At 40.4% G+C, this 24,215-nt stretch overlaps 1 protein-coding gene and 1 long non-coding RNA gene across 4 annotated transcripts in view; both read right to left on the minus strand.

Annotated features, from left to right (window-relative positions):
- The window catches only part of LOC106562893 (interleukin-6 receptor subunit beta), a 104,633-nt gene that overhangs the window by 69,551 nt on the left and 10,867 nt on the right, over positions 1-24,215 (minus strand). The window contains exons 2-9 of one of the 3 annotated variants that reach the window (XM_014127964.2): positions 21,896-21,925; positions 21,277-21,351; positions 20,674-20,973; positions 11,594-11,735; positions 11,254-11,408; positions 11,006-11,160; positions 10,447-10,606; positions 10,146-10,228 (exon numbers count right to left, since the gene is read on the minus strand). In XM_014127964.2, the coding sequence (XP_013983439.2) occupies positions 10,146-10,228; positions 10,447-10,606; positions 11,006-11,160; positions 11,254-11,408; positions 11,594-11,735; positions 20,674-20,973; positions 21,277-21,351; positions 21,896-21,925 (1,100 nt within the window). The remainder of the gene's footprint in view (positions 1-10,145; positions 10,229-10,446; positions 10,607-11,005; positions 11,161-11,253; positions 11,409-11,593; positions 11,736-20,673; positions 20,974-21,276; positions 21,352-21,895; positions 21,926-24,215) is intronic. The other 2 variants (XM_014127965.2, XM_014127966.2) reach the window with 2 other exon arrangements.
- LOC106562895 (uncharacterized) lies at positions 6,055-8,473 on the minus strand. Its single transcript, XR_006757620.1, has 2 exons — positions 6,269-8,473; positions 6,055-6,161 (listed from the first exon to the last, which is right to left on the minus strand). It is a non-coding gene; the product is annotated as an uncharacterized lncRNA (long non-coding RNA).

Genomic DNA, 24,215 nt, shown 5'->3' on the forward strand with positions numbered 1-24,215 from the left:
ACCTGTTAAAACTTCTTTAGGGTATGTGGGACGGTAACGTCCCACCTCGCCAACAGCCAGTGAAATAGCAGAGCGCCAAATTCAAAACAACATAAATCTCATAATTCAAATTTCTCACACATACAAGTATTATACACCATTTTAAAGATAATCTTCTCATTAATCCAACCACACTGTTCGATTTCAGAAAGGCTTTACGGCGAAAGCATAAAATTTGATTATGTTAGGACAGCACCTAGACAAGAAAAACCACACAGCCATTTTCCAAGCAAGGAGAGGCGTCACAAAAACCAGAAATTCAGCTAAAATTAATCACTAACCTTTGATGATCTTCATCAGATGGCACTCATAGGACTTCATGTTACACAATACATGTATGTTTTGCTCGATAAAGTTCATATTTGTATCCAAAAACCCCATTTTACATTGGCGTCCAATGTTCAGAAATGTTTTGCCTCCTAAAACTTCCGGTGAATGAGCACATCAATTTACAGAAATACTCATCATAAACGTTGATAAAATATACAACTGTTATTCAAAGAATTATAGATACACTTCTCCTAAATGCAACCGCTGTGTCAGATTTCAAAAAAGCTTTACAGAAAAAGCACACTTTGCAATAATCTGAGTACAGCGCTCAATCACAAAACCAAACCCGCCATTTTGTGGAGTCAACAAAACTCAGAAATAGCATTATAAATATTCACTTACCTTTGATGATCTTCATCGGAATGCACTCCCAGGAATCCCAGTTCCACAATAAAAGTTCATTTGTTTCGATAAAGTCCATATTTATGTCAAAATACCTCCTTTTTGTTCGCACGTTCAGTCGAGTAACCCAAATGCATTGTGCTCGCGCAGTAAATTCAGACGAAAAGTCAAAAAAGTTATATTACAGTTCGTAGAAACATGTCAAACGATGTATAGAATACATTTTTAGTATGTTTTTATCATAAATCTTCCATAATATTCCAAACGGACGATTCCTTTGCCTTCAAAAAGGAAAAGGAACACAGCTAACTCTCACGGGAGAGCTCGCCACTGAGCTCATGTCATTTTCTCAGTCATCTGATTCCAAGACCTCTTATTCTCTTCCCATTCACAGTAGAAGCATGAAACAACGTTCTAAAGACTGTTGACATCTAGTGGAAGCCTTAAGAAGTGCAAAATGACCCCACAGACACTGTATATTGGATAGGGAATCACTTGAAAAACTACAAACCTCAGATTTCCACACTTCCTGGTTGGATTTTCTTCTCAGGTTTTTGCCTCCCATATGAGTTCTGTTATACTAACAGACATCATTCAAACAGTTTTAGAAACTTCAGAGTGTTTTCTATCCAAATCTACTAATATTATGCATATCCTACCTTCTGGGCCTGAGTAGCAGGCAGTTTACTATAGGCACGCTTTTCATCCGGACGTCAAAATACTGCCCCCTACCCAAAAGAGGTTAAGAAACTGACTGTTAGAACTGTTAAGGCTCCATGGATTGATAAGGAATTGAAAAACTGTATGATTGAAAGAGAAGGGGAAAAAGTGGCTAATAAGTCTGGCTGCACAGCCGACAGCCTGACTTACTGCAAATTGAGAAATGACGTGACTAAACTCAACAAAAATAAGAAGAAACTGTATTATGAAGCCAAGATAAAAATAAAAAAACTTGAGTTCTTAAAATTAAATTATGGGCAGAAAGACAAATTCAAATCAATTTTTCATCGAATCAGATGGCTTATTCATCACAAAACCATTTGATGTTGCCAATTATTTTAATGATTGCTTCATTGGCAAAGTGGGCAAACTTATGGAGAAAATGCCAACAATGAACAGTGAGCCATCGTATTCATGCATAAAAAAACTAATAATGAAAGAGAAGCAATGCAAGTTTGAGAGAGGTGGAAGAATTAACGTTATCTATCAATAATGACAAACCTCCTGGCAAATGTACTGATGATGGTAGCTGCATCTATGGCCACTCCTATCTGTCAGATCTTAATCTGAGCCTAGAGGAAAATACTTTGTCCTCAGGCCTAGAGGGAAGGCAAAGTCAGTCTGCTACCAAAGAGTGGTAAAGCGGCCTTTACTGGTTGTAATAGCCGACCTATCAGCTTGCTGCCAGCTCTGGGAAAAATTGTGTACACAAAATTGTTCTATTTCACTGTAAACAAATTTACAACAGGACTTTCAGCATGCTTATAGAGAAGGGCACTCAACATGTACTGCACTGACACATGACTGATGATTGGTTGAAAGAAATTGATAATAAGAAGATTGTGGGAGCTGTACTGTTACATTTTAGTGCCGCCTTTGATATTATTGACCATAACGTGGTGTTGAAAAAATGTATATGTGTTATGGCTTTTCAACCTCTGCCATATCGTGAATGCAGAGCTATCTAATAGAACTCAGAGTTTTCTTTAATGGGCTTCTCTAATGTCAAACATGTAAAGTGTGGTGTACCACAAGGCAGCTCTCTAGGCCCTCTGCCCTTTTCTATTTTTACCAATGACCTGCCGCTGGCATTAAAACAAAGCATGTGTGTCCATGTATGCTGATGACTCAACCATATACGCATCAGCAACCACAGCTAATGAAGTCACTGAAACCCTTAACAAAGACTTGCAGCCTGTTTTGGAATGGGTGGCCAGTAAAAAAAAAAATGTCCCTGAAAATCTCTAAAACAAAGAACATTGTATTTGGTAGAAATCATTCCCTAAGTTCTAGACCTCAGCTGAATCTGGTAATGAATAGTGCAGCTGTTGAACAAGCTGAGGGGACTAAACTATTTGGAGTTACCTTAGATTGTGAACTGTCATGATCAAAACATATAGATTCAATGGTTGTAAAGATGGGGAGAGGTCTGTCTGTAATAAAGAGATGCTCTGCTTTTTTGACACCACACTCCAAAAAGCAAGTCCTGCAGACTCTAGTTTTGTCTTATCTTGGTTATTGTCCAGTGCAGTAGAGTGCTGCAGAGCTAGTTAAGCTGCAGCTGACCCAAAATAGAGCGCCACGTCTTGCTCTTCATTGTAATCAAAGGGCTGATATAAATACTATGCATGCAAGTCTCTCTTAGTTAAGAGTTGAGGAGAGACTGACTGCATCACTTCTTTTATTAGAAACATTGTGTAGAAAATGCAAAATTATTTGCATAGTCAACTTACAAACAGCTCTGACACACACACTTACCCCACCAGACATGCCACCAGGGGTCTTTTCACAGCCCCCAAATCCAAAACAAATTCAATAAAGCGTACAGTATTATACAGAGACATTATTGCATGGAACTCCATTCCATCTCATATTGCTCAAGTGAACAGCAAACCTGGTTTAAAAAAACTGATAAAGCAACAACTCACGGCACCATGCCTCTCCCCTATTTGACATAGTTTGTGTGTATGCATTGATATTGTAGGCTACGTGTGCCATTAGTTAAAAAATATATATACATACAGTTGAAGTCGGAAGTTCACATACACCTTGGCCAAATAGATTTAAACTCAGTTTTTCACAATTCCTGACATTTTATCCCAGTAAAAAAGAACCCTGTCTTAGGTCAGTTAGGATCACCACTTTATTTTAAGAATGTGAAATGTCAGAATAATAGTAGAGAGAATGATTTATTTCAGCTTTTATTCCTTTCATAACATCACCAGTGGGTCAGAAGTTTACATACACTCAATTAGTATTTGGTAGCATTGCCTTTAAATTGTTTAACTTGGGTCAAATGTTTCTGGTAGACTTCCACAAGCTTCCCACAATAAGTTGGGTGAATTTTGGCCCATTCCTCCTGACAGAGCTGCTGTAACTAAGTCAGGTTTATAGGCCTCCTTGCTCGCACATGCCTTTTCAGTTCTGCCCACACATTTTCTATAGGATTGAGGTCAGGGCTTTGTGCCACTCCAATACCTTGACTTTGTTGTCCTTAAGCCATTTTGCCTCAACTTTGGAAGTATGCTTGGGGTCATTGTCCATTTGGAAGACCCATCTGCGTCCAAGGTGTAACTTCCTGATGTCTTAACTTCTCTAGGGCCGGCGGGACGAAATCGTCCCACCTACATAACAGCCAGTGGAATCCTGTGGCGCGTTATTCAAATACCTTAGAAATGCTATTACTTCAATTTCTCAAACATATGACTATTTTACACCATTTTAAAGACAAGACTCTCGTTAATCTAACCACACTGTCCGATTTCAAAAAGGCTTTGCAACGAAAGCAAAACATTAGATTATGTCAGCAGTGTACCCAGCCAGAAATAATCAGACACCCATTTTTCAAGCTAGCATATAATGTCACAAAAACCCAGAAGACAGCTAAATGCAGCACTAACCTTTGATGATCTTCATCAGACGACACACCTAGGACATTATGTTATACAATACATGCATGTTTTGTTCAATCAAGTTCATATTTATATCAAAAACAGCTTTTTACATTAGCATGTGACGTTCAGAACTAGCAAACTTCCGGTGAATTTACTAAATTACTCACGATAAACGTTCACAAAAAGCATAACAATTATTTTAAGAATTATAGATACAGAACTCCTCTATGCACTCGATATGTCCGATTTAAAAATAGCTTTTCGGTGAAAGCACATTTTGCAATATTCTGAGTAGATAGCCCGGCATCACAGGGCTAGCTATTTAGACACCCACCAAGTTTAGCCCTGACCAAACTCCGATTTACTATTAGAAAAATGTTATTACCTTTGGTGTTCTTCGTCAGAATGCACTCCCAGGACTTCTACTTCAATAACAAATGTTGGTTTGGTCCCAAATAATCCATTGTTATATCCAAATAGCGGCGTTTTGTTCGTGCGTTCAAGACACTATCCGAAAGGGTAAAGAAGGGTAACGAGCATGGCGCATTTCATGACAAAAAAATTCTAAATATTCCATTACCGTACTTCGAAGCATGTCAACCGCTGTTTAAAATCCATTTTTATGCCATTTTTCTCGTAAAAAAGCGATAATATTCCGACCGGGAATCTGCATTTAGGTAAACAGACGAAAGAAAATAAAGCATGGGGTCGACTCGGGCACGCGCCTAAGCCCATTGTACTCTGATCGGCCACTTGCCAAAAGCGTAAATGTGTTTCAGCCTGGGGCTGCCTCGATATCATTCAGCTTTTTCCCGGGCTCTGAGAGCCTATGGGAGCCGTAGGAAGTGTCACGTTACAGCAAAGATCCTCAGTCTTCAATAAAAAGAGCCAAGATGAACAACAACTTGTCAGACAGGCCACTTCCTGTAAGGAATCTTCTCAGGTTTTTGCCTGCCATATGAGTTCTGTTATACTCACAGACACCATTCAAACAGTTTTAGAAACTTTAGGGTATTTTCTATCCAAAGCCAATAATTATATGCATGTTCTAGTTACTGGGCAGGAGTAGTAACCAGATTAAAATCGGGTTCGTTTTTTTATCCGGCCGTGTCATTACTGCCCCCTACCCCCAACAGGTTAAGATGTGGCTTCAATATATCCACATAATTTTCCTTCTCATGATGCCATCCATTTTGTGAAGTGTATGTAAACTTCTGACCCACTGGAATTGTGATACAGTGAATTATAAGTGAAATAATCTGTCTGTAAACAATTGTTGGAAAAATTACTTGTGTCATGCACAAAGTAGATGTCCTAACTGACTTGCCAAAAATTACTCATACAGAGTAATATAAGAATGCAATTGCTGAACTTAAGTAGATATTCTAAACACAGTGTTTTGATAACTTTCAAGTGTAACAGTTCCACAGAATAAACCATCTTTCACATAACTGTTTAAATTGTGTTCTGCCAATATAACAATGTGCAAATATTACACTTGTCTTTCATCCAATTGTTCAATTGTCATTCATCGTCAATACAGATACTTTACCCATCAGCATTTCGTCTGGTGGGGCTGGGGCTACCTTGCCAAACATGTCAGTCGTCAAACCTTCCTATATGGTGTAGAGGACACCATGTAGCCTAAGAAAGGAGTTCCCTGATATGTTTGAAGAAAACACAGGTCCATTGATAGTACCATTCGAATCAATAATATCAAAAGACAATAAAAAATGTATAATTTTATTGCTGAGGGCAAGGTCTCTCCATTTCGGACAGCATCAAGCCCGCCGGACTCCATCCCATCATCTTGAAAGTCTTGCTCCATACAGGTATCTTTGAACACACATACAGTCACTGTTCTATTGCCAATGGTAGTTAGAATAGGTGATATCTGACATAAATGATACTATGTTGAAGTTAACAGGCCAGCCTAAACCTACCAAATTCTGTTCTCCCCATTGACAACCGTTGGTGAGAAGGCAAGAAATTAGGTCTTTGCCAGAGCCCCATTGATGGGGATAGCAGCGTAGATCAGCTCCTGGCCCCTCAAAGATACTGGTCGGACACACACACACACACACACACACACACACACACACACACACACACACACACACACACACACACACACACACACACACACACACACACACACACACACACACACACACACACACACACACACACACACACACACACACACACACACACACACACACACACACACACACACACACACACACTCAATGTTGATTGATAACCCTGGTGGAACCAACCTGAACACTGAGTTTACAGTTCTATTTCACATCTAAAAAGTAGAAAAAAAGCAACAAAGGTCCGTTTACAAATTATGTTTCACAATTGGGTCATCAAAGTAATGAAGTGGGTTACCTTCTGTATTTGTACAAATTATGAGCCTGTGAAAGCGGTTGCCGCTGACAGGTGAAGGTTGCTGGCCGGATACTTGCCAACATGTGGAGGACTGTTCCATTCATAGGAATGCACACAGTGAGAGCTTGTAAGTAAGCATTTCACGGTGAGGTCTACACCTGTTGTATTCGGCGCATGTGACAAATAAAATTAGATTTGATTTTGATGACGGTCCCCATGCTGGTATCTCTACGCTGCATGTTTGCAAACTGGACATCTCTTGAACAACTGCAGTAGACAATCTTATGAGGTGGTGTCAACTGGGAGGGCCTGTGACAGGGTGATATAAGACAGCCAAGTGGTATATTACATTTTCTTCTAAAGAAAGGATAAAGCGTTTTGCTAATGCACTTCACAACCAAAATACTAGTTGTATTTGCTTGGCTGGGGAATTAGACTAATTGTTTATCAAGCCAGATATTTTTGAATACAACTTTTCACATAACCCGTCGTTGTCAATAGGGCAGTAACTCAGGTCACTAGCTAATTCTATGCTTTACAGATGTAGACTGACTGGCTCCAGATTGGAATAGATTCAGTCCAGTGATGCAGTTACACTATGACATGTTTTGCCATGGCCCTGGGTTGGTTTGGGTTTGTTGCTGCTAGTTAGTACACAGTTGTAGTCAGACATGAATTAACTAGTACCACCACAGATGCATCCAATATTTATTTGTGCCCTAGACATGGGTTGCACCTTGGAGGCTCATGTGACAGTTCAGTCTAATTTACACTAACTTCTAATGGCATGGAAATACGATGACATTACTAAAGTAGGCAAACAGTAAGCAGGAAACAACTCTGCCATATGTCATCAAAATTACTTTGGAGAGATAGAAATGTTACCATTACTGTTACTAGCAAAGTTTGTCAAAATAGCTAGCAATGTTAATGTTAGCTAGCTAAAATACGGTGGACCCCTCAATCTAAGCTGGCTAAAGTTACACTGCATCTAAAGTCAATCTGGCAACATCAATCATGACAAAGGGTTCTCCTACTAATTATTTGCCTTCTTTTGAACATGTTATCATGTTTCCAAGCCAAATCCGAGCTAGGTACAGTTGAAGTCGGAAGTTTACATACACTTAGCTCGTTAAAACTCGTTTATCAACCACTCCACAAATTTATTGTTAACAAACTATAGTTTTGGCAAGTCGGTTAAGACACTACTTTGTGCATTACACAAGTCATTTTTCCAACAATTGTTTACAGACAGATTAGTTTCACAATTCCAGTGGGTCAGAAGTTTACATACACTAAGTTGACTGTACCTTTAAACAGCTTGGAAAATTCCAGAAAATGGCAGCTTTAGAAGCTTCTGATAGGCTAATTGACATCATTTGAGTCAATTGAAGGTGTACCTGTGGATGTATATCAAGGCCTACCTTCAAAGTCAGTGCCTCTTTGCTTGACATCATGGGGAAATCAAAAGAAATCAGCCAAAACCTCAGAAAAACATTTGTAGACTTTCACAAGTCTGGAAACTGCTCCCAAGGGTGAACCAAACGCCTGAAGGTACCACGTTCTTCTGTACAAACAAGAGTACGCAAGTATAAACACCATCGAACCACACAGCCATCATAACGCTCAGGAAGGAGATGCATTCTGTCTCCTAGAGATGAACGTACTTTGGTGCGAAAAGTGCAAATCAATCCCAGAACAACATCAAAGGACATTGTGAAGATGCTGGCTGAAATAGGTACAAGTATCTATATCCACAGTAAAACAAGTCCTTTATCAACATAACCTGAAAGGCTGTTCAGCAAAAAAGAAGCCACTGCTTCAAAACCGCCATAAAAAAGCCAGACTATGGGTTGCAACTGCACATGGGGACAAAGATCGTACTTTTTGGAGAAATGTCCTCTGGTCTGATGAAACAAAAATAGAACTGTTTCGCCATAATGACCATCGTTATGTTTGGAGGAAAAAGGGAGAGGCTTGCAAGCCTGAAGAACACCATCCCAATCGTGAAGCACAGGGGTGGCAGCATCTGTTGTGGGGGTGCTTTGCTGTAAGAGGGACTGGTGTACTTCCCAACATAGATGGCATCATGAGGCAGGAAAATTGCAGAACTGACAAGCGTGTGCGAGCAAGGAGGCCTAAAAACCTGACTCAATTACACCAGCTCTGTCAGTAGGAATGGGCCAAAATTCACCCAACTTATTGTGGGAAGCTTGTGGAAGTCTACCGGAAACATTTGACCCAAGTTAAACAATTTAAAGGCAATGCTACCAAATACTAATTGAGTGTATGTAAACTTCTGACCCACTGGGAATGTGATGAAAGGAATAAAAGCTGAAATAAATCATTCTCTCTACCATTATTCTGTCACTTCACATTCTTAAAATAAAGTGGTGATCCTAACTGACCTAAGACAGGGTTAATTTTTACTGGGATTAAATGTCAGGAATTGTGAAAAACTGAGTTTAAATATAGTTGCCTAAGGTGTATGTAAACTTTTGACTTCAACTGTAGCTCTGCTAGCGGTGATAATGACTATCAAAATGTACATAACGAGATATATAACCAGCAGTCTATGGTCTAGCTACCGGTATACTCACCATCACTGGGGTCCAACGAAATCCAACCACCTATTCTGCATGGTAGGGTATTAGGCAGAGCATGGAAACCATAATTGGCTGTGCATCCTGCTGGAAGCATGCATTGTCGAACCGGAGCCATGGTCAATCTGTCTCAAAACGTCCGTGAGCCTTTGAACACGTTGGGGGCGATGAAACAATGGAGGGAAGCGAAGTGGGCTGAGGGGCAATTTGCACGTGGAGCTTCACAAAAAGGGGCATGAATTGTTGACAATTGTATTCCAAACCCAACTTTAAATGTACTCGTTCTGACGCACTCAGGTTCCAAACTGTGTTTTAGATGAGACTGGCGTTATGACAAATTATCCTATTTACACTTTGTAGTCAATTTTGACATCACAATACATTTTTGACTCATATCGATACCACATAGGCCGTTTTCAAAGGGATTAGTTGTTTTTTCAGGGCAGTCACTCTTTAAATATCACCTTTGCCAGCACAGATGAAACTAATGACTGACTAACGAGGCGACCAGTGCAACACGTCCTGCCCAACGAGGATGATTCCAATCAGTGTTCGTCAACACCTAAACAGAACCAACCTCAAAACTAAAATCGAAAATCAAAGCCTGTAAGTCACCTTGTCCAAGAGAGATTTACATGGTTATAAAAATGTAACCCTACACAAAACACTGACCTTCTTTGAAGTATTAGAAAAATTCCTATGGGAAAACAATTATGTCGAGAAAAAAAAAATATTGCAACCATTTCCGTGTTTGATTACTAGGTTTTATGGGTATTATGATGACATCACTGTGGCACTCTATTTTCAGTATGGCCTTCATTACCTTACACATCACTTGCACTCTCCGCTCACTTTTGACTTGGCTGGGAATGACGACTCTCCATAGGTCTGGCTTACTTGTAGGCTCTAGGCAAAGAACAGAGCCAAAATCGATACAACTCAGCCATCTGAGATATGACAAACTGAGCAGTCCATAGACTACCTACCTGGATCACACTCACTATTGTTGAACTAAATCACTCATACACTGACTTCACATATGAGTTCTACAGCTTAACATGGTTGGCCACAATGCTAAATGAAACATAATAGAATGATATATGTTTGTTGTCATGGCTACTCACTGTGCTCTGGGGTCCTGGCAGTAGAGTTAGCGCTCCAGTCACTCCAATAGCCATAGCCCCTATAATGAATGCATCGCACCTGCACTACATACTCTGTGTCCGGCTTGAGGTACTGAAGACGGAAAGACTCCTTGTAGCTTTCAGTGTCATTTGGGGGTACCTAAAAGAGAGTCAATTAAATGGATATATTGACAAATGGAGTCAAGAGGGCAACAATGTGCCATATTACAGTTCATTTGCAACACTTACAAGTAGAATGTTTGATTCACTGTTGATAACACCTATCAGAATAAGGATAGGATAGATGGCTTTTAACATTAAAGAGATTTCACTCTAACGTTTGCCAGATATTTACACACCTTATAACAAGTCTAACATCAAGCCCATGCCATCGGTTGTGTAGATCATACTATATCCCTTTACCAGGAAATTATATGATGCTTATCCTTTCATTTTGGGATTGAGGTTACAACAAATGGCATGGGACATATCAACATTAGTCTACTTCTGAGGTCTAAAGAATATCCTTTTAACATGTATTGTGATTGTGGCTATTTACCTCAGTCCAGTCTCCAGAGCCCACAGTGCAGAACCTGATGTTGTATTTCAGCATTACATAGGTTACATGGATAGGGTGCTTCCAACTCACTAAGAGAGTCCTGGAAAAGTTATTCTTGGAAATAATATTGACATCTGATGGGGGATTCGTTTTCACTGCAAAACAAGACAAACCATTAAACTATATGGGGAAGGTGATAATCATTGTAACCTCAAGGGCAATCAGAAAATACATTTCACTCCACCTACCCAAATCAGCAGCATAAATATCCAGAATGTCAGATCGAACCTTCCCCAACTTGTTTTCAACTTCTACCCACATAGCAAGTTCCATGAAGCTTGGAAAGGTGCCGAAGTCGATGTATCCACTACTTCTGTTAGCTTTGCTGCTCTTATTTGAGACACTGAATAAACACAACAATGATCTACATTGTTAAATGATCAGAAATCAGTAATGAACAAATCACATACATTATCTATGAACCTTGATATTTAGGGGTTCTCAGAACTGAAGCCAGGTTTTCCATTCACCGATTTGAAAAATAATGTTGGTATCCACCATGTATCTAACCTTATGTATGACACTCACATTAGACTGCTAAACAAGGTATAAGTGGTTTTCAGCCTCTCGTCTCTTGTCCCAGGCTGCCATGTGCACGTCACGCAGGAGGACATCTTTCGGCCAGACTGGACAGCCATGCAGGACAGGTTCACAGGCTTCTCAGGGGGATCTGACCAATAAACCAAACAGCTGCCATTATTTCATGTCAGAGAAACATACCAATGGCTATGTACCTACTGCACTGAACAGGATGGGGTCAAAATTCATTTCGATTCAGGAAGTCAATTGAAATTCACTTCCTCAATTGAAAACTGAATTGAACCCAAACCTGACAGCGAGAAAGCTTTAGGGTCATTCAGTGTGAACATGAAAGACCGGAAAATTGTTAGACTCCAGCCACAGACTGTTCTCTCTGCTTCCACATGGCAAGTGGTACCAGAGCATCAAATCAAATGTATTTATAAAGCCCTTTTTACATCAGCAGATGTCAAAGTGCTATACAGAAACTGACCCTAAAACCACAAACAGCAAGCAATGCAGATGTAGAAGCACAGTGGCTAGGAAAAACTCCATTGAAAGGCAGGAACCTAGGAAGAAACCGGGCCGGTCCTCTTCTGGCTGTGCCGGGTGGAGATTGCATGGCCATTAAGTACAGATTGTTCTTCAAGATGTTGAAATGTTCATAGATAACCAGCAGGGTCAAATAATAATCACAGTGGCTATAGAGGGTGCAATAGGTAGCTCACAATATTGTCAGCTGGTGATAGTCAAGCAAATAACTGCCGGTCTCACGGTAATTGATCATTAATTAACAAACACATTTAGCATCTCCTGGCTTTCACACATAGCACACAAGCCACTGATGCAGACCTTTGGAACATCTATATTTTAAGTCTAATAAATCCATGTAATATAGCCTACACCTTCACAATAAATCCATTATTTATTTTAGACAGGTCTAAAGAACCATGATATGAAGAAAATGTAGTCTATTTCAGAAGAACTGAATAGCATACTCTGAGTTGTCCTTATGTAAGGTCCTGATCTGGCTATGCCATATGGCTGTGGGCTACACTAGTTAATTTAGCAGACAAGATTTGCTTAGAATTCCGTGGCATTACTTTATATCATTTAACAGTATGAAAAATACAATTGAACATAGCTGAATAAAATACAAAGGATCTTTTCTATTAACGATTTGAAGGAGTGAGCACATGCAGCTATTCTGCGTTGAGTGTTTTAAGAAACAAGTACTCCTATATGCTTAATTTATAATTATGTGATACATATGTTGGGCTCTATGTTTTCATTTTTAATATAGTCTAAGGCTGCATGATGAAACTAATGATTTGAAAAAAGTTGCATGAAAGGCATGAGCTCCGGTTAGTTTTTGACAAACACTTGATAATGCCTCGAATTTTCCGGCGGTATCCCCATTGTGTGGCCGTAATGCCCCCTTCAAAAATCCAGGCCTTTTGCGGTCAGTGGCCATTGTGCCCTTAGGCTGGATGTAATAATTATTATTCCCTTCTCCCTGTATGCTCCGAAGCACCTCTCACTCACATGGCTATCCGTCATGTGATCGGGTCTTCCTCACAGGCTACAAGTGAAGATAGACACACCGGGGACACAACTGCACGCGTCCTTATCCAATTCCGAGGTGCATATTGAAGATACTGGAAGAACTGTCCACATTTAATTTGTCAGCCTAACGAACAGCAAAAGCACTAGCCTATGTTAATCTACTATCCCCCATAGTATAAAAGTTGACCTATTCTATTCTGTGCAAAGTAATATTCATAAAATAGATCCCAAATTAATACAACCACTAGCATCAAAACACCTGTCTTAAGCAATGAGGCTGATGCAACAGAACATTTAGCTTAAAATGTTGATAAACTATTAGGCTATTTCTTCACATTATAAGCGCAGCAATGCGCACACGGCAGTAGCCTATAAGCGCGAATGTTCCATTAGCAGGAAAACACATATCAAAAGTGACTGCAAATGCGATTATGCATGTAATGCTTTTATTATAAAATGTGTTTTTTAATGGTGAAAATTATCTTCCCCAAACTTGAAACTCACGGGCTGCGTATGAATGCCAGTTACGCTCTACACCCATTGGAAAGCAGATTAATGTGCTTCATGTTAAGAAAATTATTTGGCCACTTTAGTTGCTAAATAACCCTCATCAAAACATGTAGGCCTATGGGCTACATGTCATAATTACGTAAAATTACAGTATTTTCACGGCCGGATAAAAAACGTACCCGATTTAATCTGATTATTACTCCTGCCCAGAAACTAGAATATGCATATAATTATTAGCTTTGGATAGAAAACACTCCAAAGTTTCTAAAACTGTTTGAATGGTGTCTGTGAGTATAACAGAACTCATTTGGCAGGCAAAACCTGAGAAGATTCTGTACAGGAAGTACCCTGTCTGACCATTTCGTGGCATGAACCAAAACAACATTTGTTATTGAAGTAGCAGTCCTGGGAGTGCATTCTGACGAAGAACACCAAAGGTAATCAAACTTTTCTAATAGTAAATCGGAGTTTGGTCAGGGCTAAACTTGGTGGGTGTCAAAATAGCTAGCCGTGATGGCTGGGCTATCTACTCAGAATATTGCAAAATGTGCTTTCACCGAAAAGCTATTTTAAAATCAGACACCTCGATTGCACAAAGGAGTTCTGTATCTATAATTCTTAAAATAATTGTTATGTTTTTTGTGAACGTTTATCGTGAGTAATTTAGTAAATTCACCGGAAGTTTGCGGGGGGTATGCTAGTTCTGAACGTTACATGCTAATGTAAAAAGCAGGTTTTTGATATAAATATGAACTTGATTGAACAAAACATGCATGTATTGTATAACATAATGTCCTAGGTGTGTCATCTGATGAAGATCATCAAAGGTTAGTGCTGCATTTAGCTGTGGTTTGGGTTTATGTGACATTATATGCTAGCTTGAAAAATGGGTGTCTGATTATTTCTGGCTGGGTACTCTGCTGACATAATCTAATGTTTTGCTTTCATTGTAAAGCCTTTTTGAAATCGGACAGTGTGGTTAGATTAACGAGAGTCTTGTCTTTAAAATGGTGTAAAATAGTCATATGTTTGAGAAATTGAAGTAATAGCATTTCTAAGGTATTTGAATAACGCGCCACGGGATTCCACTGGCTGTTACGTAGGTGGGACGAAATCGTCCCACTGCCCCTAGAGAAGTTAACTGCCTTGTTCAGGGGCAGAATGACAGATTTTTACCTTGTCAGCTCGGGGATTCAATCTTGCAACCTTACGGTTAACTAGTCCAACGCTCTAACCACCTGCTTTACATTGCACTCCACGAGCCTGCCTATTACGCGAATGCAGTAAGAAGCCAAGGTAAGTTGCTAGCTAGCATTAAACTTATCTTATAAAAAACAATCAATCAATCATAATCACTAGTTAACTACACATGGTTGATGATAATACTAGTTTATGTAGCCTGTCCTGCATTGCATATAATCGCTAAGGTACACGTTGCTCCAACCATAAACATCAATGCCTTTCTTAAATTCAATACACAGAAGTATATATTTTTAAACCTGCATATTTAGCTACAAGAAATCCAGGTTAGCCGGCAATATTAACCAGGTGAAATTGTGTCACTTCTCTTGCGTTCATTGCACGCAGAGTCAGGGTATATGCAACAGTTTGGGCCGCCTGGCACGTTGCGAACTAATTTGAGAGGATTTTACGTAATTATGACATAACACTGAACGTTGTGCAATGTAACAGGAATATTTATACTTAGGGATGCCACCCGTTAGATAAAATACGGAACGGTTCCGTATTTCACTGAAAGGAAAAACGTTTTGTTTCGAGATGATAGTTTCCGGATTCGACCATATTCATAACCTAAGGCTCGTATTTCTGTGTGTTTATTATATTATAATTAAGTCTATGATTTGATAGAGCAATCTGACTGAGCGGTGGTAGGCAGCAGCAGGCTTGTAAGCATTCATTCAAACAGCACTTTCGTGCGTTTTGCCAGCAGCTCTTCGCTGTGCTTCAAGCATTGCGCTGTTTATGACTTCAAGCCTATCAACTCCCAAGATTAGGCTGGTGTAACCGATGTGAAATGGCTACCTAGTTAGCGGGGTGCGCGCTAATAGCGTTTCAAATGTCACTCGCTCTGAGACTTGGAGTAGTTGTTCCCCTTGCTCTGCATGGGTAACGATGCTTCGAGGGTGGCTGTTGTCGATGTGTTCCTGGTTCGAGCCCAGGTAGGAGCGAGGAGAGGGACGGAAGCTATACTGTTACACTGGCAATACTAAAGTGCCTATAAGAACATCCAATAGTCAAAGGTATATGAAATACAAATCGTATAGAGAGAAATAGTCCTATAATAACTACAACCTAAAACTTCTTACCTGGGAATATTGAAGACTCATGTTAAAAGGAACCACCAGCTTTCGTATGTTCTCATGTTCTGAGCAAGGAACTTAAACGTTAGCTTTCTTACATGGCACATATTGCACTTTTACTTTCTTCTCCAACACTTTGTTTTTGCATTATTTAAACCAAATTGAACATGTTTCATTATTTATTTTAGGCTAAATTGATTTTATTGATGTATTATATTAAGTTAAAATAAGTGTTCATTCAGTATTGTTGTAATTGTCATTATAAAAAAAAAAAAAAAAAGAAAAAAAGAAATATATATTTTTACTTTAACCTGTTGGGGGTAGGGGGCAGTATTTACACGGCCGGATAAAAACCTTACCCGATTTAATCTGGTTATTACTACTGCCCAGAAACTAGAATATGCATATAATTATTGGCTTTGGATAGAAAACACCCTAAAGTTTCTAAAACTGTTTGAATGGTGTCTGTGAGTATAACAGAACTCATATGGCAGGCAAAAACCTGAGAAGATTCCTTACAGGAAGTGCCCTCTCTGACCATTCCTTGAGCTTCTTGTCTCTGTTTATTGAAGACTGAGGATCTTTGCTGTAACGTGACACTTCCTACGGCTCCCATAGGCTCTCAGAAGGCGGGAAAAAGCTGAATGATGTAATTCCAGCCCCAGGCTGAAAAACATTAGCGCTTTTGGCAAGTGCTCTATCAGAGGACAATGGGCTGAGGCGCGTGCACGAGGGGATCCCATGCTTTTATTTTCTTTCGTCTTTGAACCTAAACACAGATTCCCGGTCGGAATATTATCGCTTTTTTACGATAAAAATGGCATAAAAATTGATTTTAAACAGCGGTTGACATGCTTCGAAGTACGGTAATGGAATATTTAGACATTTTTTGTCACGAAATGCGTTGTGCGCGTGACCCTTATTTACACTTCGGATAGTGTCTTGAACGCACAAACAAAACACCGCTATTTGGATATAACTATGGATTATTTTGAACCAAACCAACATTTGTTATTGAAGTAGAAGTCCTGGGAGTGCATTCTGACGAAGAACAGCAAAGGTAATAAACATTTTCTTACAGTAAATCTGACTTTGGTCAGGGCTAAACTTGGTGGGTGTCTAAATAGCTAGCCCTGTGATGCCGGGCTATCTACTTAGAATATTGCAAAATGTGCTTTCACCGAAAAGCTATTTTAAAATCGCACATAGCAAGTGCATAGAGGAGTTCTGTATCTATAATTCTTTAAATAATTGTTATGTTTTTTGTGAACGTTTATCGTGAGTAATTTAGTAAATTCACCGGAAGTTTGCGGGGGGTATGCTAGTTCTGAACGTCACATGCTAATGTAAAAAGCTGTTTTTTGATATAAATATGAACTTGATTGAACAAAACATGCATGTATTGTATAACATAATGTCCTAGGGTTGTCATCTGATGAAGATCATCAAAGGTTAGTGCTGCATTTAGCTGTGGTTTTGGTTTTTGTGACATTATATGCTAGCTTGAAAAATGTGTGTGTGATTATTTCTGGCTGGGTACTCTCCTGACATAATCTAATGTTTTGCTTTCGTTGTAAAGCCTTTTTGAAATCAGACAATGTGGTTATATTAATGAGAGTCTTGTCTTTAAAATGGTGTAAAATAGTCATATGTTTGAGAAATTGAAGTAATAGCATTTCTAAGGTATTTGAATATCGCGCCACTCGATTCCACTGGCTGTTGACTAGGTGTGACGATTTCGTCCCACATACCCTAGAGAGGTTAAAGATAACCCTCTAGTGGTGTGGGGGCTGTGCTTTTGCAAAGTGGGTGGGGTTAGATCCTGCCTGTTTGGCCCTGTCCGGGGGTATCGTCGGATGGGGCCACAGTGTCTCCCGACCCCACCTGTCTCAGCCTCCAGTATTTATGCTGCAGTAGTTTGTGTCGAGGGGCAAGGGTCAGTCTGTTATATCTGGAGTATTTCTCCTGTCTTATCCGGTGTCCTGTGTGAATTTAAGTACCGTAATTTCCGGACTATTAAGCTGACCCATTGAATTACAAAAAATATTTATTATTTTGAACCTAAATAAGCCGCACATGTCTATAAGCCGCAGGTGCCTACCGGTACATTGAAACAAATGAACTTTACACAGGCTTTAACGAAACACGGCTTGTAACAAAAATAAAAATAGTAGGGTGACCATATTTTAGTTTTCAAAAAAAGAGGACATGTCTGGGAAAAAGAGGACATATGGTCACCTGTCAGCTGTCTCATTTGGAGTTTTTAACTTCGACTAATTTACTTTGCACGCCACCATTCTTCCAATCAAAATACTGAATAAGCAGAGGGTATATTTTCACAGCACCGTGATTGCTCCCATCAGTAGAAACACCACATGTTTTCTAGTGCTTTCTGAGCTATGTCGACAGAATGTGGTGCTATCACAGCGTTAACAATTGCTTCGGTCTTAGTACGAGCGCCTGAAAATTTTCGCGCAGTCTCGGAATCAGGGAAAGCCTTTTTTAACAAGGCAGACGTGCAGTCCATTGATCTGTAGCTATTGTGATGCTTCGTGTTGTGGAATGCAAAAACTCCCTCCGCAGCAGTAACAGCATCTTCTGTTTTACCTGCTCTCACAAAATAGTCAGTTAATTTACCTGACGAACTCTCTCCTTTAGCTGCAATTTTGTGTTGTGCGGAGCTTATGTGGGCTTCTAGGTCGCTAGCACCTTTATTTGACACTGACACGGACGTGCCAGCTTTGCAGGTCATGCATTCTGCTTCACACGGATCCCAACCAAGATGAAAACACGGGAATTTTCTCTGTAAATCGTCTGTGAATTTACATTTGCGTTTGGGCATTTTTACACTGTTCTGGAGCCATGTGCCACTGTTGACAAGCAAGCTGCTGCTCTGTCTCTTGGCTGTTGCCATGGTGAGGGTAATGATAAAGATGCAGTTTGACCAATGTTTGCGTAGGCCTACATGACCCACCAATGGTGTCGTGTGAGAAGGCGGGACCTAAAGAGAAAGGTCAAAGCAATGCAAAACCCCAAAAACGCACACAATGAATGGGACTGTAGAAAGCAAAAGCCGAATCCCGGACATTTTGGGCGATTTAGAAATCCTGGCCGGACGCATTTTTTTAGGTCCAAAAAGAGGACATGTCCGGGAAAAAGAGGACGTATGGTCACCCTATAAATACGCTTTAACGAAACACGCTTTGTAACAAAAAATAAAAAATTAGCAGTAAACACTAGCCTACCAAGAAAGTCATTGGTCACCATCTTCCTCCTCCTGTGCACTGAAACCACTGAAGTCATCTCCTTCGGTGTCGGAGTTGAATAGCCTCAGAATTGCTTCATCCGATATTGGATCGTTTTCATTGCCGCTCTCGTCACTGTCATCCGGAGGCAAATCCCCCGCTGAGCCCTCTTCAACACGCAGCAGTCCAGCCTTTTGAAACCCGTTGATGATAGTGGATTTTTTGACAATGCTCCACGCTGTCAGGACCCACTGGCAGACTTGACCATAAGTTGCCCTTCGCATGCAGCCCGTTTTAGTGAAGGATTTTTTAAAGTATTTCCCCCAAAAAATTGAAAGGGGGAAAAATCCATATATTAGCCGCGTCATTGTTTAAGCCGCGAGGTTCAAAGTGTGGGAAAAAAGTTGCGGCTTATAGTCCGGAAATTACGGTATGCTCTCTCTAATTCTCTCTTTCTCTCCTTCTGTCTTTCTCTCTCTCTCAGAGGACCTGAGCCCTAGGACTATGCCTCAGGACTATCTGGCATGATAACTCCTTGTTGTCCCCAGTCCACCTGGCCGTGCTGCTGCTCCAGTTTCAACTGTTCTGCCTGTGGCTATGGAACCCTGACCTGTTCACTGTGATTACTATTATTTGACCATGCTGGTCATTTATGAACATCTTGGCCATGTTCTGTTATAATCTCCACCCGGCACAGCCAGAAGAGGACTGGCCACCCCTCATTGCCTGCTGCCTCCCTAGAAAGGCCAAAACCTAGAGAGTTTTTCCTAGCCACCGTGCTTTTACACCTGCATTGCTTGCTGTTTGGGGTTTTAGGCTGGGCATCTGTACAGCACTTTGATATATCAGCTGATGTAAGAAGGGCTATATAAATACATTTGATTTGGATGGCAGGAAGCTTGGCCGCAGGGAGGTATTTTACGAACATATACTTAGGAATATTAAAACACTTCAGTTTTTTTCCCGATCACGAGTATCATGTGATCCGATTGTCAACTGTCAATTTACAGATACGATAACGAATACAAGTATGGTCATGTCGGCACACCCCTAGTAAATATGGTATTGGCATTGACCCTTTATATAGCTTCCTTACTTTATTGTTCTTATTTCTATTACTCGTGTCTTTTGTTCTACTTTACTTTTTAATAGTACTACTGCATTGTTGGGAAAGAGCAAGCAAGGCATTTCACTGTACTAGTGCATGTGAAAATAAAAACTAGAAATGTGCACATTACATTTTCTTGAATATCAGTACAAAGGCATGTCCTTTGGATACATTTTCACTTTATTTCTGTAAGAAATTTTTGCACTTGTATCCAAATGAATTACTCAGAAATTAAATTGAAATAGAGATAGAGGAAAATACCTGCGTGGAAATGTTGTTCTATTTTGATATGAAATAACCTTATATTGATTGATGTGAAATCATTGGATGCATACTTACACCCTTTGGTCAATAGAATCCCATGGATTACTTGATTTAGGTTTAAGGATAAGGGAGACCCTTTCTTCTCACAAAGTAACCAGTTGGCTGTTTCATTGGTGATGGTGATGGTCACGCTAACAGCCGAGTCATTTATCTTGGTGTACTGCTCTTTGGGCACTGTGATGTTTTTTAACTTCCAGTAGATGTCCTCCGCTGTGGCTTTAGCAGCTTTGTCGAGCACACATGTGGCGGTGAATTCCTTCCCAATTTCCACCAATGGAGATTGTGGGATTATTGTTCCATAGGTGGTGATAGAACCTAGAGAAAACCCATGCATCAAGTCAATGCTACTAGGAAATGCATGGTGAATTTTACACAGAGGGAAAAGGCCATATGTGGTTGTTTTCATGGTTATTTGGAAACATATCACTAGGGTCAGTACAAAGCTCACTGTCATTAAAGCACAGCAACTTAAAGGAAGAAGACGGCTCATTCTAGGGTTTATGTGCAGCAGAGAGGTTAAATCAAAACATATCAGACTGTATGTCGCTGTGGAAAAGAGTGCCTTCTAAGCAGCACTTAATGACAAAAATTGTTATTGAAATGTAGTGGTACACTTACTACAGGTGGGCCTACAGGCCAGCCATGCAAAGGACAGAAGCTGCAGCAAACGGTATGATGACTTGTCCATGATGCCTGAGGGAAGATTCAGAAATTCACAGACTCGCCAATCCTAGCCTACATTTTATCGCAAACCATTTCCCCCCCCCAATTAATTGCTAGTGTTGGGGAGCAGTTAAATTACTAGTGGAACTACATGTAGTTAACTACGTTTTGCAGTAACGTGGTGGTAGTTAAAGAGATACTTTGAGATTTTGTCTGAGGCCTTTTATCTACTTCCCCAGTCAGATTAACATGTGGATACCATTTTTATGTCTCTCTGTCCAGTATGCAGAAAGTTAGAGGTAGTTTCACGGGCCAATGCTAACCAGGGTTAGCATAATGACTTGAAGTCTACGGGTATCTGCTAGCATATACCCATAGACTTTCAGTCATTTCGTTAATGCTAGATAGCAATTGCGCTAGCGCTAATTAGCAACTTCCTTGAAACCGCACACATAGACAAACATTTTATCCACGAGTTCATCTGACTCTGGGGAAGTAAAGGGACTCATTGCCAAAATCCCTCAGTATCCCTTTAAACGAAATAATATTTGCAGTGTTTTCAGTAGGTAATTACCTTTTTGCCAGTTAACGGTGTAGCTAAGTACTGGAAATACATAGAAATACACACAAAAACAGAAAATATGAGTGAAGTAGGCATCAGACCTGCCGAATTCTGACTTGAAACATAGTTTTGGGGTTTAATAGACTAAATTACACATTCTGTTAACATTGACTCCAGTGTGATCAGTCTTTCAATTTGTGGTTGTAACGCTCCTCTTCGTCTGAAGATAGAGAGAAATCGCTGTCGGAAAAAGTGGACCAATACGCAGTGGGTTGCGTGCTCATCATTATATTTATTAAATGTGAACACCAAGAAAAAACAAGAAACAACGACCGACAGGAACAGCTTTGCAGGCTATAACAAATACTAGCAGTGCAAAATCAACAACCCACAAACCCCAGGTGAAAAACACACTCCTAATATATGACTCCCAATCAGGCACAACGATAACCAGCTGTTCCTGATCGGGAGCCACACAGACCAACAAAGAAACAGACATCCTAGAAAAACCATACAACACAAACCCTTATGCCACGTCCTGACCAAAATACTAATACAATACTCCCACTGCTGGTCAGGACGTGACAGTGGTCTATGACATTTCAGATTTAGACACCAAAATGTATCACAAAGTAGGTTGGATGTAGTGATCTACTTTAAAAGATGCACTATGCCGAAATCGCTCCGCCATTTCCTGGTTGTTAAAATTCTAAAAGGTTGCTGAATTTCAGTTACGTATAGTGTAGAGAACCACTGTACCATCTAAACCACTGAAATATACTTTCAATAACCCAAAACATTGCATTTTCAGCTGTTTGAAGCTGGTGTACAAAACCAAAAGACGCAAAAACAAAACTTAAGAACCGGAAGTTTAGAAATAGCGCACATAGAACAGATATACCGCTTCTTAGGCTTGGTTTCAATGAGAATGACAGATCTATAACACACATTTTTTTTTTCATCTTTTTCCCAAGATGGCGTAGCAGTTCAGACGTCCTCTACCCTCCTCTTGTCGTGTCCCGTGTATTTATATATTTACATATTTTTTTTCTTCACTTATCTTTTTATATATATATATATTCTTTTTTAATTCTAAAAACTCAACCTCAAAGCACTCTCCTGCAACCCGCCTCACCAATTTAAAAAAAAGAAAGTATTATTTACCTCATCTGAATTCCACAACAGAAGCTAGCAAGAGGTTAGCCATTTTCACTGGCTAACGTTGAAGTTCAGCTAGCCACGGTTAGCTGTCCTCAGCTATCCATTAGCTCGAAAAGCTATCGCCAGTTTTTGTACAGCGCGACTCAGACCAGAGCATACCGGACCTATTCTCTCTCCTTTCCCCGATTTCTACCGCAGGCTCTGGACATTTACACCTGGATCTTGCAGCTAACTAGCTGCTACCTGAGTGACTATTGGCAACGTCGGTCACGGAATTAACACACATTATTACGGAGCTAGCCAGCTAGCCAGCTGAAGAGTTCCGTCAGCCACTCCTGGGCTATTCCTGAGCTAGCCAGCTGAAGTGTCTCCTGGGCTACAACTCACCTATCCTGACCCGTTTTATTGCCGATCCGGAGCCCCATCGGGTCTTCACGGCTGGACCACCGACGTTATCTGCCCGAGGGAGTTATCCAACTGGCCCCTCCGTCGCGACGTAACCTGATCGCCCATCTGCGGCCCGCTAATCGTTAGCTGTCTTTTCGGCTGCGATCTGAATAGGTCTATCGGACACTTTTCTTGGGCCACTATAACTAACTATTTTGCCAACTTGGACAGGTCCCCCCTTCCACACGGAACCCCACTAACCCAAAGACGGAAACGCACGAGCTGGCTAAAAACAGACCTCCCTCCCATCTTCCACCAGCTTGCTACCTATGGCCCGGCTAGCTGTCTGAATCTCACTGGACCCTTTGATCACTCGGCTAAGCATGCCTCTCCTTAATGTCAATATGCCTTCTCCATTGCTGTTCTGGTTAGTGTTTATTGGCTTATTTCACTGTAGAGCCTCTAGCCCTGCTCATTATACCTTATCCAACCTCTCAGTTCCTCCACCCACACATGCTATGACATCTTCTGGTTTCAATGATGTTTCTAGAGACAATATCTCTCTCACTATCACTAAATGCCTAGGTTTACCTCCTCTGTACTCACATCCCACCATACCTTTGTCTGTACATTATACCTTGAAGCTATTTTATCGCCCCCAGAAACCTGCTCCTTTTTCTCTCTATTCTGGACGTCACAGACGACCAATTCTTATAGCTTTTAGCCGTACCCTCATACTTATTCTTCTCTGCTCCTCTGGGGATGTAGAGGTGAATCCAGGCCC

Source organism: Salmo salar, chromosome ssa11 (assembly GCF_905237065.1).
Source record: "Salmo salar chromosome ssa11, Ssal_v3.1, whole genome shotgun sequence".
Taxonomy (NCBI): domain Eukaryota; kingdom Metazoa; phylum Chordata; class Actinopteri; order Salmoniformes; family Salmonidae; genus Salmo; species Salmo salar.